The sequence below is a fragment of the Chiloscyllium punctatum genome, chromosome 23 (genome assembly GCF_047496795.1).
Source record: "Chiloscyllium punctatum isolate Juve2018m chromosome 23, sChiPun1.3, whole genome shotgun sequence".
In the NCBI taxonomy this organism is placed as follows: Eukaryota; Metazoa; Chordata; class Chondrichthyes; order Orectolobiformes; family Hemiscylliidae; genus Chiloscyllium; species Chiloscyllium punctatum.
In genome coordinates, this window is record NC_092761.1 from 91911195 (window position 1) to 91923282 (window position 12088).

At 41.8% G+C, this 12088-nt stretch overlaps 1 protein-coding gene across 1 annotated transcript; it reads right to left on the reverse strand.

Moving 5' to 3' along the window:
• Positions 1–606: 606 nt before the first annotated feature.
• c1qtnf5 (C1q and TNF related 5) lies at positions 607–9610 on the reverse strand. Its single transcript, XM_072593498.1, has 3 exons — positions 9429–9610; positions 6935–7178; positions 607–1310 (listed from the first exon to the last, which is right to left on the reverse strand). The coding sequence occupies exons 2-3, from the start codon at positions 7149–7151 to the stop codon at positions 793–795; spliced, it is 735 nt and encodes a 244-aa protein (XP_072449599.1). The 5' UTR covers positions 7152–7178; positions 9429–9610; the 3' UTR covers positions 607–792.
• Between the last annotated feature and the right edge of the window lie 2478 nt (positions 9611–12088).

Sequence of the window (12088 nt, forward strand, 5' to 3'; positions counted from 1 at the left end):
TGCAGCTACTGAATGGACTGCCTGTCTTTACCTTCTTGGTGAAAAACAGACAGAAAACTGAATGCCTACAGAATACTAAAGGAAAAAGGTGCCCATACTGCTTGATTTGGAGATGCCGGTGTTGAACTGGGGTGTGCAAAGTTAAAAATCACAAAATACTGGGTTATAGTCCAACAGGTTTATTTGGAAGCACTAGCTTTCGGAGCACTGCTCCTTCATCTCCAAAACACACCCACCTGATGAAGGAGCAGTGCTCCAAAAGCTAGTGCACTTCCAAATAAACCTGTTGGACTATAACCCAGTGTTGTGTGATTTATTTTAACCCCTTACTGCCTGACCTGGTCAGACCATTAATTTAGCAGAGTCTGAGTCTGGAGGGCCAAAAACACGTCTTCCTGCCTCATTCCCACGACTGCTGTGACCCTGATCTGTATGCACCTTGGCCCAGAACTGTCTCTCTGAGAATGTTCTCGGGTAACTGAAAGGAGCAGAGGTGTAATGTAAGAGACCTTCAAAGTTTTTTCATCTTCATACTGTAACACAGTTGAGCACTGGCCAATGTAATATCATAGCCAACCCATCAGAAGACAAGAAAATGGGCAAAGACAAAATAGACTTCGTTTATAAACAGACATTGGATTTAGTTTACATTTCAGGGACAGGATGTAACCGTACAGGTGATGCAATGTACACAAGGGAGTATTGACTTTCTACCAATATCATACATTTAAAGTTCAGTTTGATGCAAAGTACAATCCATACATGATATAGCAATGAGCAAAAGAAACAGCATTAAACCAGGATTTGAGCATTTTGCCAGTCAGAATAGACTAAAAACCCAGTGAAGGTGCTGTCTGTCTTTACGCTAGAATAAATCCCGTTGTAATCTCCCACTGCCACTTGCACCCACACCTGGTCCTTGGCATCCAAATGCATGAGGGCTCCACCTGACAGTGAGACAGGCTTTGGCCAATTGTCATAGTACTGGAAGAAAGACGACATGGAAACATTGTTCTTCATGATGTCAAACTGCAGGCTGGTTTTGAAAACGGTGGAATGAACCACGAAATAGTAGAGGCCTGGAATCTCACAAGTGAATTTTCCTGTCTCCGGGTCATAGTGCCTTTGATCGTTGTATATAATCACATCGAACTGGACCACTTCCTCAAGCTGGGGCAGGGTGTGAGTTTTGGAACGTTTTGCACTGAATGCTGAATTGTAATTAATTATACTGTCCCCTTTGATTCCCTTCTCACCTATTGGTCCAGGTAGCCCTGGATTTCCTTGCTCCCCCAGTGGCCCACGCAAACCTGAAAAGTAAAGCCATTATTTAGATGACAGCAATTAGGATTCTCTGTTTCTCTCCTCACACAAGACAGCAGTTGTAAAAATGTCCTGCCTTACTCTGAATCAAAATCCCATTCACACAGAATTGAAGATGCTCTTCGCCTGGAACTGTATGGTAAGCTGTTGCATTGTATCTTCATTACAAAGCATTACCAAGAATTTTAAGCCCTCAAACAGGCCATTAAGGTAATGTTGGTGTTTATACTGTGTGGGAGCTTCTTCCAATCTTTCAGCATCTAATGTTCTCAGTGTATCTTTCTATTTGTTTTGTCCTCATATAATTATTTAGCCTCCTTCTAAAACACATGTGCTGTTCATCTCATATTTCTGACCAATGAGTAAAAATGTATAATTTCCGTATTGGATTTATGACTGACGATCTTAGAGTTACATCCCTTACTTCCTACAAGTGGAAACATCCCCTCATGTACCAGATAGGGTGGATGACAGCAATTAGGATTCTCTGTTTCTCTCCACACACAAGACAGCAGTTGTAAAAATGTCCTGCCTTACTCTGAATCAAAATCCCATTCACATAGAATTGAAGATGCTCTTCGCCTGGAACTGTATGGTAAGCTGTTGAATTATATCATCATTACAAAGCATTACCAAGAATTTTAAGCCCTCCAATCATAACAAGGACAGAACACCCCTGGTGCTCACCTTCCACCCTACCAACCTTCACATAAACCAAATCATCCGCCGACATTTCCGCCACCTCCAAACAGACCCCACCACCAGGAATATATTTCCCTCCCCACCCCTTTCCGCCTTCCGCAAAGTCTGTTCCCTCCGTGACTACCTGGTCAGGTCCACGCCCCTCTACAACCCACCCTCCCATCCTGGCACTTTCCCCTGCCACCGCAGGAACTATAAAACCTGCGCCCACACCTCCTCTCTCACCTCTATCCAAGGCCCTAAAGGAGCCTTTCACATCCATCAAAGTTTTACCTGCACATCCACCAATATCATTTATTGTACTCGTTGCTCCCGATGCAGTCTCCTCTAGATTGGGGAGACTGGACGCCTCCTAGCAGAGCGCTTTAGGGAACATCTCCGGGACACCCGCACCAATCAACCACACCGCCCTGTGGCCCAACATTTCAACTCCCCCTCCCACTCTGCCGAGGACATGGAGGTCCTGGGCCTCCTTCACCGCTGCTCCCTCACCACCAGACGCATGGAGAAAGAACGCCTCATCTTCCGCCTCGGAACACTTCAACCCCAGGGCATCAATGTGGACTTCAACAGTTTCCTCATTTCCCCTTCCCCCACCTCACCCTAGTTCCAAACTTCCAGCTCAGCACTGTCCCCATGACTTGTCTGGACTTGTCCTACCTGCCTATCTTCTTTTCCACCTATCCACTCCACCCTCTCCTCCCTGACCTATCACCTTCATCCCCTCCCCCACTCACCCATTGTACTCTATGCTACTTTCTCCCCACCCCCACCCTCCTCTAGCTTATCTCTCCATGCTTCAGGCTCACTGCCTTTATTCCTGATGAAGGGCTTTTGCCCGAAATGTCGATTTCGAAATTCCTTGGATGCTGCCTGAACTGCTGTGCTCTTCCAGCACCACTAATCCAGAATCTGGTTTCCAGCATCTACAGTCATTGTTTTTACCTGGATGATAGAAAAGTAAATGTTCCATCATATTCGGATAATATTCAGCCTATCAGTGACAATGCCAGCTTTCTGAGAGCAATCTCCATTTCATTGTGCCTTTCATCCAAAACAACAAAAGAGAAGTACAGCCCAGGACCAGGCCCTTCGGCCCTCCAAGCCTGTGCCAACCATCATGCTCTCACTAAACTAAAAAACAAACCTTCTGCCCTTATTCGGTCCATATCCCTCTATTCCCTCTTACTCATGTAACCATCCAGATGCCTCTTAAAAGTCACCAATGTGTCTGCTTCCACCACCTCTCCCAGCAATGTGTTCCAGGCTCCCACCACTCTCTGTATGAAAAACTTTCCTCACACATCTCCCTTAAGTTTTCCACCTCTCATATTGAACCTGTGTCCCCTTGTAAATGAAATTTCAACTCTGACTACCCACCCTATCTATGCCTCTCATAATTTTGTAGACCTTTATGAGGTCTCCTCTCAACCACCATCTTTCCAGTGAAAACAACCCCAGTTTTTCTAACCTTTCCTCATAGCCAAATGACTCAGGACCAGGCAACATCGTGATGAACCTTCTCTGCACTCTCTCCAAATCTTCCATGTCCTTCTTGTAGCGTAGCAACAGAAACAGCACACAATACACGAAATGTGGCCTAACAAGGATTCTTAATAGCTGCAACATAGTTTGCCTACTCTTGTACTCCATGCCCTCGCTGATGAAGGTAACATGCCATATGCCTTGTTAATCACCTACCCTGCCTGTGTTGCCTCTTTTAGTGAACTATGGACCTGCATGCCCAGATCCCTCTGTATGTTCATGTTCCTAAGGCCATTTACAGTATAATTCACATCTAAATTTGATCCTCCAAAATGCATCACCTCATATTTGTCTGATTAAACTCCATCTGCCATTTCTGTGCCCAGTCGCCAATCTATCTCTATCCTGTTCTATCCTTTTACAATCATCGGCACTATCAGCAACTCCATCGATCTTTGTGTCATCTGCAAATTTACTAATCAAATCACTTGTGCAAATATTTGTTTGAAAATATTTATTCACTTCTCTTTCAATAGTTATTATAGATTCTGCTTTCACCAGCATTTCTGGTCAGGTATTCCATACTTTAACTAGGGAAAAGATCATTTTCCTAAACTCTCCTTTCATTTAAATGTATACCTTCAATGTATTTGTGATGGAAGCATGTTAAAGTGAGGCACTCAGGAGAGCATTAGATAATTATCTGGATAAGAACAATGTGCAAAGGTTGGGAAGAAGCAGGAGATTGGTACAGGGTAATGATACTCATTTGGGAAGGTGGCCTGAGCATGATGGGTCAAATGGCCAACTTCTGTGATTCTGATTCACTGTTCAATGTAAACAGGTTTACTCTTAACTTGCATGCTCTAATTGAAAGAGTCTCTATCACTTGTCATTCTTAATAAACTATGCTTTCCATTTTTAACGTTATGCTGTTAATCGTTAATATTGTCTCAGTGACAATGGCATCATTCTCAATACAGGGCACCCAATACTGTATGCAAAATTCTATCTCTGGGCCAGCTGACTCAAACTTAACTTGAGTGTGACTTACAATGGAGCACTTCAGGGAACTAAGCAGCGGAAGGAAAAGCAGAAGGAAGTGTTTCTTTTGCTTTTGCCTAAACCTTTTCAGCTAGGACTAAACTTCCCATCACACTCAGCACTTCAAATTAAAAGTTCTAATCTTTTAATGGGTCAGTGGGTAAATGCACCGCCTGTGTAGCATAGCACCGTACTGGACAGGAGGAATAAAGTTCTTCCCCAGTCAGCCCTGCGTTATGATGTTGTCTTCAGTGCTCTCTGGCTAAAGGCCGGGAGAGTGAGTCAGTGTTATTACTCCTGATAAATGTCAACTAACTCTTGCTGGAAAATGGATTATCATGGATGTTGGTTTGATGCCAGGATTAGGCAGCAGCTCGAAATCGAATAGCAGAAAAACAAAAACTCAAAATCAGCATGTCAGTTAGCATTTGGCATTGGAAAAGATGTGTCAAAATTGCAAGTGTGGCAACCCAATCAGAAATTTATTTTCCTTCAATTCTGGCCTCTTCACAACCTTCAATCCACTGTTGGCAACTGTGCCTTCAGCTGCTTAGGCTCGTGCATTTGGAATTCATCCTCTGAACCCGTCTTTCCCTCTTCCGTCCTGTAACATACTTCATTAAAACTTACTTCTTTGACCACCCTTTAGTCAGCTGTCTTTTTGTGGTTCAGTGTCACATTTTGTTAAAATTTAAAGGGGCTATGTAAATGCATATAGTTGTTATTGAAATGTAAACTCTACTTTTCAGAGACTGACCAGCTGTATGATTCCATCAAATTCGATCTTCACAATCAAAGCCCCAGTGATGCTTCCTGGAGTGAGCTGCTGAAAGGCGGCTGATGCTTGTGGACCTTTAGCCAAACTACAATCAGTGCCTTCAACAAAAGCAAGGAGGAAATGCTGAGAGACTATGGCTGACTCTCTCAACAGAAGCAAACACAACTCATCTTGGGACTCAGTCCAAATAAACTGTATAGGGCACCATTTCATAAGAAACAATGGGAATTTTTGATCAAAATAAAATAAATCATACCCAAGGGCATATTCCAACTTGCTTTAAATAAAAACAAAATTACTGAGTTACCCAGATTGTTCCTCATAAACCCCAGACACCCTTCCCAGCTTTCAGCTGAAAATAATTCAAAACAGAAGTGAGTAATAAGCAATTAATCTGTTCTTGAAAACCCAAAGCATATTCCTTAAAGGGACGCTGCAGTAATGGGGGAAACCAAGTGTTTTGACAAAATGTTTTGATAGTCACAGTAACTGTTAATCTTTCCAACCAAGTAATAACCAATAAATTTTAGTAGTTTATATTATTGATATGTTTTTAAAAAGCATCAAACTCTGGGATAATGCCTCAGATAGAAGCTTCTGGATAATTTAGGCTGAGATGAAGAAATGCAGTAGCCAGGAGGTTATGCTGAATGTTATAAAGTTTCACTGATACTACAACTAAGAATTACCTCCAGTTCTGGTCACCACACCTAAGGAAGGATGTGAGAGTCTTTGAAAGGGTACAGTGAACATTTACCAGAATGGTTCTAAGAATGAGGGATAATGATACTGTTCTTGGAGCAAAGGAAATTGGATAGAGATGTGAAAGAGATGTGCCTGATTGTGAAAAAGTCTAGATGTAGGTAACATAAACAAAATAAAACTTCTATTAGCTTATGGTACATTCCTTGGGAGCCAAGAATGCCTTACCTGTTGGATGACATTAAATGTTGGCCGGTAGCCAACTGTGGCAGCATCATAGCTGAGTTACTACTGTCTTCAACAAAACATGAAATGATATTTGACTAGTGGATGTAGGTTTGCTCGCTGAGCTGGGAGGTTCATTTCCAGATGTTCCATCACCCTACTAGGTAACATCTTCAGTGGGCCTCAAGTGAAGCAGTGTACATGATTCCTGCTTACTATTTATATATTTGGGTTTCTTTGGGTAGGTGATGTCATTTCCTGTGGTGATGTCATTTCCGGTTCTTTTTCTCAGGGGGTGGTAGATGGAGTCTATGAACAAACACATTGAGGTAGGCCCCATCTACCACCCCCTGAGAAAAAGAACCAGAAATGATATCACCACAGGAAATGACATCACCAACCCAAAGAAACCCAAACATATAAATAGAAAGCAGGAATCATGTAGAATGCTTCCCCTGAGGCCCACTGAAGATGTTACCTAGTAGGGTGACGAAACGGCTGGAAATGAACCTCCCAGCTCAGTGAGCAAACCTACATCAGAACCTTAACCTGAGCTATACAACTTCTCAAAACTCGCTAATATCTGACTATCGTTGGCTCTTCGATATAAAATATTTCCAGATTTCAATTTGGGTCATATTAATGAGGTCTGAGATTAGTGGCCAGGCTCCTTACCTTGTATTCCTGCATCGCCCTTCTGTCCTGGTAATCCAGGCATTCCATCCCTCCCATTTCTCCCATCCCGCCCCGGCAGCCCTGGATACCCATTACGTCCTGGAGTTCCTGGAATTCCTGGATGTCCAGCACAAAATCCGGAAAGGTTGTTATCTTTAATGTTGGCCAAGGCACATGACAGCAATAAGAGCAACACAGATAAGGTAATACAACTCATCCTGAGGCTCAGGGAGAGACTCCAACCCTGTAAAGAGAAACGGAATGACTGGTTATGCCCCACCTGAAGAATTATATCTAATTCTAGGCGCCACACCTTAAGAAGAATGTCAAGAGTTTGGAATAAGTGCTGAAAAGATCTATTACAATGTCTTCAAGAATGCAGGATTGCAGCTTCATGGAAAGATTTGAGAAGTTGGTATGTCCTTCTTAGAACAGAGAATGGTAAAAAGAATGTTAATAGAAGCATTCTGCATTGTAGGAGGTTTAACAGAGTGAGAAAGGGTTGGTACTCGAAGAACATGGCTTTGAGATGATTGCCAAAAGGCTCATGGGAGTACAGCAGAAATATTTTTACACATCATATTGTTGGGATCTGGAAAATTCTGCCTGAAAGGGCAATGAAAGCAGATTTAAAAGTAAATTTTGAAAGGAAATTTAATTAATCTTTAATACATGCTTGAAGGAGACATTGACAAGACTGGGAAAAGAGCAGATTGACTGGGATTAATTAGAAAGCCCTCTCAAAGAACTGGCAAAGGCATGATGGGTGGAATGGCTTTCTATAGTTTGATGTAATTTAGGCTTACTCAGCTTCCTTTGAAAGGGACAAAGGGCTGTTAGGGTGACTGTACAAATATAAGCCTCCTTTCCACTGCCCAAATTGAAAGTCATGGGATTTGAACAAGGAATAAACCAAATGCTCACACTTGGTGCCAGTAGATCAGAGCACCATGGAGGAAGTATTCAATGCTTCTGTGGAGAACGGACAGATTGTTTTTGACACAAAAGCAGAAATTGTTGGAAAGGTTCAGCAGGAGAGAAATCAGAGATCAGGGTTCTGAGGAAGGGTCACTCGAGCTGAAACGTTAACTCTGATTTCTCTGCACAGATGCTGCCAGACCTGCTGAACTTTTTCAGCAATTTCTGTTTTTGTTTCTAATTTACAGCGTCCACAGTTCTTTTGGTTTTTAGATTGTTTTTGACCACTGTTTGGAAAGATTATCCTCTCCTGCTGTCAAAGGCAAAGATAAAGCGGGTTGTCGGAAGTCTCGAGAAAAGCAAAAATGCAGAAAAATACTGTTGTGCATAAAGCATTGATTACCTTGTTTCACCACTCAAAATGATCAACATCAGAAAAAGCTTTCGCATCAAATCAAGCTCACCCACTGAGTTAGGACACCGAACAGGAAAATTAGCCAGGAAGTTGTATTTGTTGCAGGGTGGGGTGAATTTGAGGTGCTTACAGCCTCTGGTTCAGCCTTGCAGGGATCCCTCTGATTGCAGTTGCCTCACGATCTGTCTCTGTGAACCAGATGTGGATGACAAGCTGTCTGCTTGGCTGCAGATCTTTTATGGTCCCTTCATTGCAGCTGCAGTGATGGTCCTTGACAGTTTATATACTCTATCCCTTTCCACCGTACAGTATATTCTGGATAAGGTCTGATGCCTGATCAGTGGAAATAGATCACTGATTGAGAAAGTATTTGTTAGATCCCCAGGGTGGGAAGGACAGTTTGTCAGGACAATGTTGTACACAAGCAATGTAATCTATTCTCTTTTTTATTCTCTTGCATTGCATATTAAAGGGATTGTCAAACTTTATGAAATGAAAGCCATGCCCCTTTAATTAGAAGTGTAAGCAGAGCTCTGAGCTCCCCGCTTTACTCTGCTGTAGTGTTTCTGAAGTCTTGTGACTGAAACTGTCTCATTTCTGTAAAAGTATAAACTCAAACTGGCCTCAGGATTAAAAAGCAAATGTTCAACTGCCAGAACTGGAGATTTTAAGAATTCAATAAACCATTCATCTTTTTACAAACACAGTTCAGAGTATACAATACCCAATTAAGACAAACCATCACATACTCACATTTTGGTCAACTTTTTCTTTACTCTAGAAACAAAACTTGTTTTTAAAACATTCTGCCAGCAGCCAGTCCCCTTTTAAATCCTCTTATTTCATGCATGAAATTAAAGCCCTCGTTTAAAATTTACTCCATATTTCCAATTCTCTGAATACTGCGCAATAAAATAGAATTACAGGATTGGAATTCTCTTAAGTTACAATTAGAACTTTCCAGACAGCAAGCTGGTGTCTATCTGTCCAAAGCGCAGTATTTTGAACCTGACCCATAATCAACAGTGGAAGCTCTGTCTCTGTCTCCAAAGATGGGAGTGTGTACAGGAAGTGCTTAGATTGTTAGTAAGAGTTTAAAGTTCCATTCCTTCATGCTCCTATAAAGGCACAGTTTTCTTTAAAATAATATTAAAAACTTACCAGTAAAGATCAAGTATTTTGATCCAGTTCTACACCAGGAGGTACTGGTGACAGCTCTGTTACTGACGGCTTTTGTCAGCGTGACTCTTTGTAGACTCTTAGTCTCTGATTAGGCGGCAACACCACTCAGCTCAGTTCAAAGGGAATGAGAAAACTTTTAGTCACTGGCTCTGACTCCAAGAGGAAATGGTTGGTGCGTTCAGAGGCAAAACCAGGAACAGCAGGATGGGAGAAGACACAGAGAACAGCAACAGAATGAGTGAAAGATTTGAAACTGTGAACAGATTAAGGGGAAACCAATTCCCTATAAATGCATTTTTCTTTTCAAAGAATTACTCATTCTGAGACTCATAGAAGTTATACAAATTAAAACATGTTCAGTGCTGTTCCCAAATTCAGGCCAATCTTGGAGCTGATAATCTTAAGCAGTAAATCCAACATGGAGGATTTGCTGCATTGTGGTCCAGTAAATAACATTAAACTAATATCTTAACTCCCATGTGATGGCTAAAGGCATTACTCAAAGATTAGGGAGTCTAATATTCAATCCTCAATCGATACTATGAAAAATTAGGCTAACTGTTCACTCAAACCACATCCAAATTTCATTGGACATGAAGCAGCTCCAAAGGATGTGATAAGAAAGAACATAACAGCAAGAAACCTGATAAACAGGTCCTCACTCCACCCAAAACTATTTATTTCAGTGAATATATTGTTGTTCTATTTATTTCCATATGTAAGTTAAAATAGTTATTTTAAATTTACATAGGATACAGGTAAGTTGCAACAAGTATATTATAGTGTAGTCTTTTGAGTGTGATTCAGGCTATTTATCCTTCTATTTCCTGCAATTTTTCTCCTCTTCTGAAGATGCAGATCTTTTGAATACCTCATCCAAGTCATTACTCTTTAAGTGTGATGCACAACAGTAAGTTTAATATATAAAGAAGGGGCTGAAAAAATTTAGCAGGTCTGGCAGCATCTGTGAAGAGACAAGGTCTACGTTTTGAGTGTGATACATATCTTCTTCAGAATTGAAAAGAGATAGAAATGTGATAGGCGTTAGGTTGAAAAAGTTCAGTGAATGGTTCAGTGTCACTATAGGTGGCCCAAAGAGGGCAGATGAACAAAGAGGAAGCTGTCTTTTGGAAGTAACAGAAATTTTTATAATGACTTCAAGAAGTGAAAGTTTAAACCTGACTGGTTGATCAGAAGGTCAGGAAAGTGAAAACCAAATTGGCAAGAGCTGAGAAATAATAAACGTGATTCAAATGAAAGTGTTGACCAATAAACATATGGATGCTTTCACCAAGAGCACAGTCCCACCCACATTACAAATTAAGGATTTCACTGGCTATTGGAGATTGCAGAGCAGTGGCTGCCTTTGCCCCAACATCACCAGCCAAGCCTGGAACTTGGGAACACTCAGAGCCCATTAGACAGGGATCTGAGGGTCCCACAGTCCTTGGCTCTGGTGTGAGATCACTCTGCTCAGTCAGAGTTTGGGAACAGCAGCTGGGAGGAGCATAGATGGCCGTCATTTCTGTCCTGAGTCTTCCACCAACTGAATTAATCACTAACAAGAAGCATAAAAGTAAACAAAAAACAGATGGTACCAAAGGGACCGATGCTGACATGCCCAAGACTGAATCAGCATGAAGATGTGGGAAGGAGCACAAAGGAAGTGGCCAAACATTACTGGGAATTGGTCATCAATTTTGAAAACTCATTAACATAAAATAAGATGGGGTAGTGAGAATCAGCACTGACATCACTGTGTGCAGTATGTGGTGATCTCAGTACTGCTCGTGTAGATGATTCCTGGCCTTGTGGCTGTCACAGGCCTTGTTTATATATGCACAGGAGCTGTCAGGCATTTTGTCAGCCATTTTGGCATTTAGAGTAACTCCTCTGGTTGAAAAATAGGACAGAGAGAAGACTGAGGAATATTAGAAATTAACAGTGTGATAGAACAAAAGGCAAAGGAAATGTATGATTTTGGAGAGGTACTAAAGCTGGGGTTTAGAGTAGGTATTAGTCATAGAATAAAGGTCAGCTATGACAAAAAGCAAAAACATGGCAGGGTTTATGGTCTGAATTCAAGACCCTGAATTCAATGTTGAGACCAGAGGGCTCTAAAGTGCCTAACTGGAAAATGAGATGCTGCTCCTTCATCTTGTGTTGACCTTCATTGGTCACATTGAGTTCCAAAGGAGAATTGTACTGGACTTGAAACATTAATTCTGTTTATCTCTGCACAGATGCTGCCAGACCTGAAGAGTTGGAGGTAATTGGTTAGCTTGCCGAGCTGCTGTGTTATCATACAGACATTTCATTTCCATACTGGGTTACATCATCAGTGCGGCTTCCGTGGAGCGCCGTTGTTCTGTTCCTTGTGGTTTTTACGTGCTCCGGTCTGTTGAGGTGAGTATCACTTCTGGGTCTTCTCTACAGCGGTTTGTACACTGCGACTATCTCTGTGTCTGTTGGTGGCTATTTTGGTTGTAAACCAGGCTTCCAAGAACTCTCTTGTATGTTTCTGGATGGGGGGGGTGGGTGGGGGTGGTGGCTGTGACATTTCAAAATTGCATCAATTTATCTGCAGGTGCTAGGCCACTTGGCAATCATGATCAGTCCTTAAGTGTTAATTCCATCAT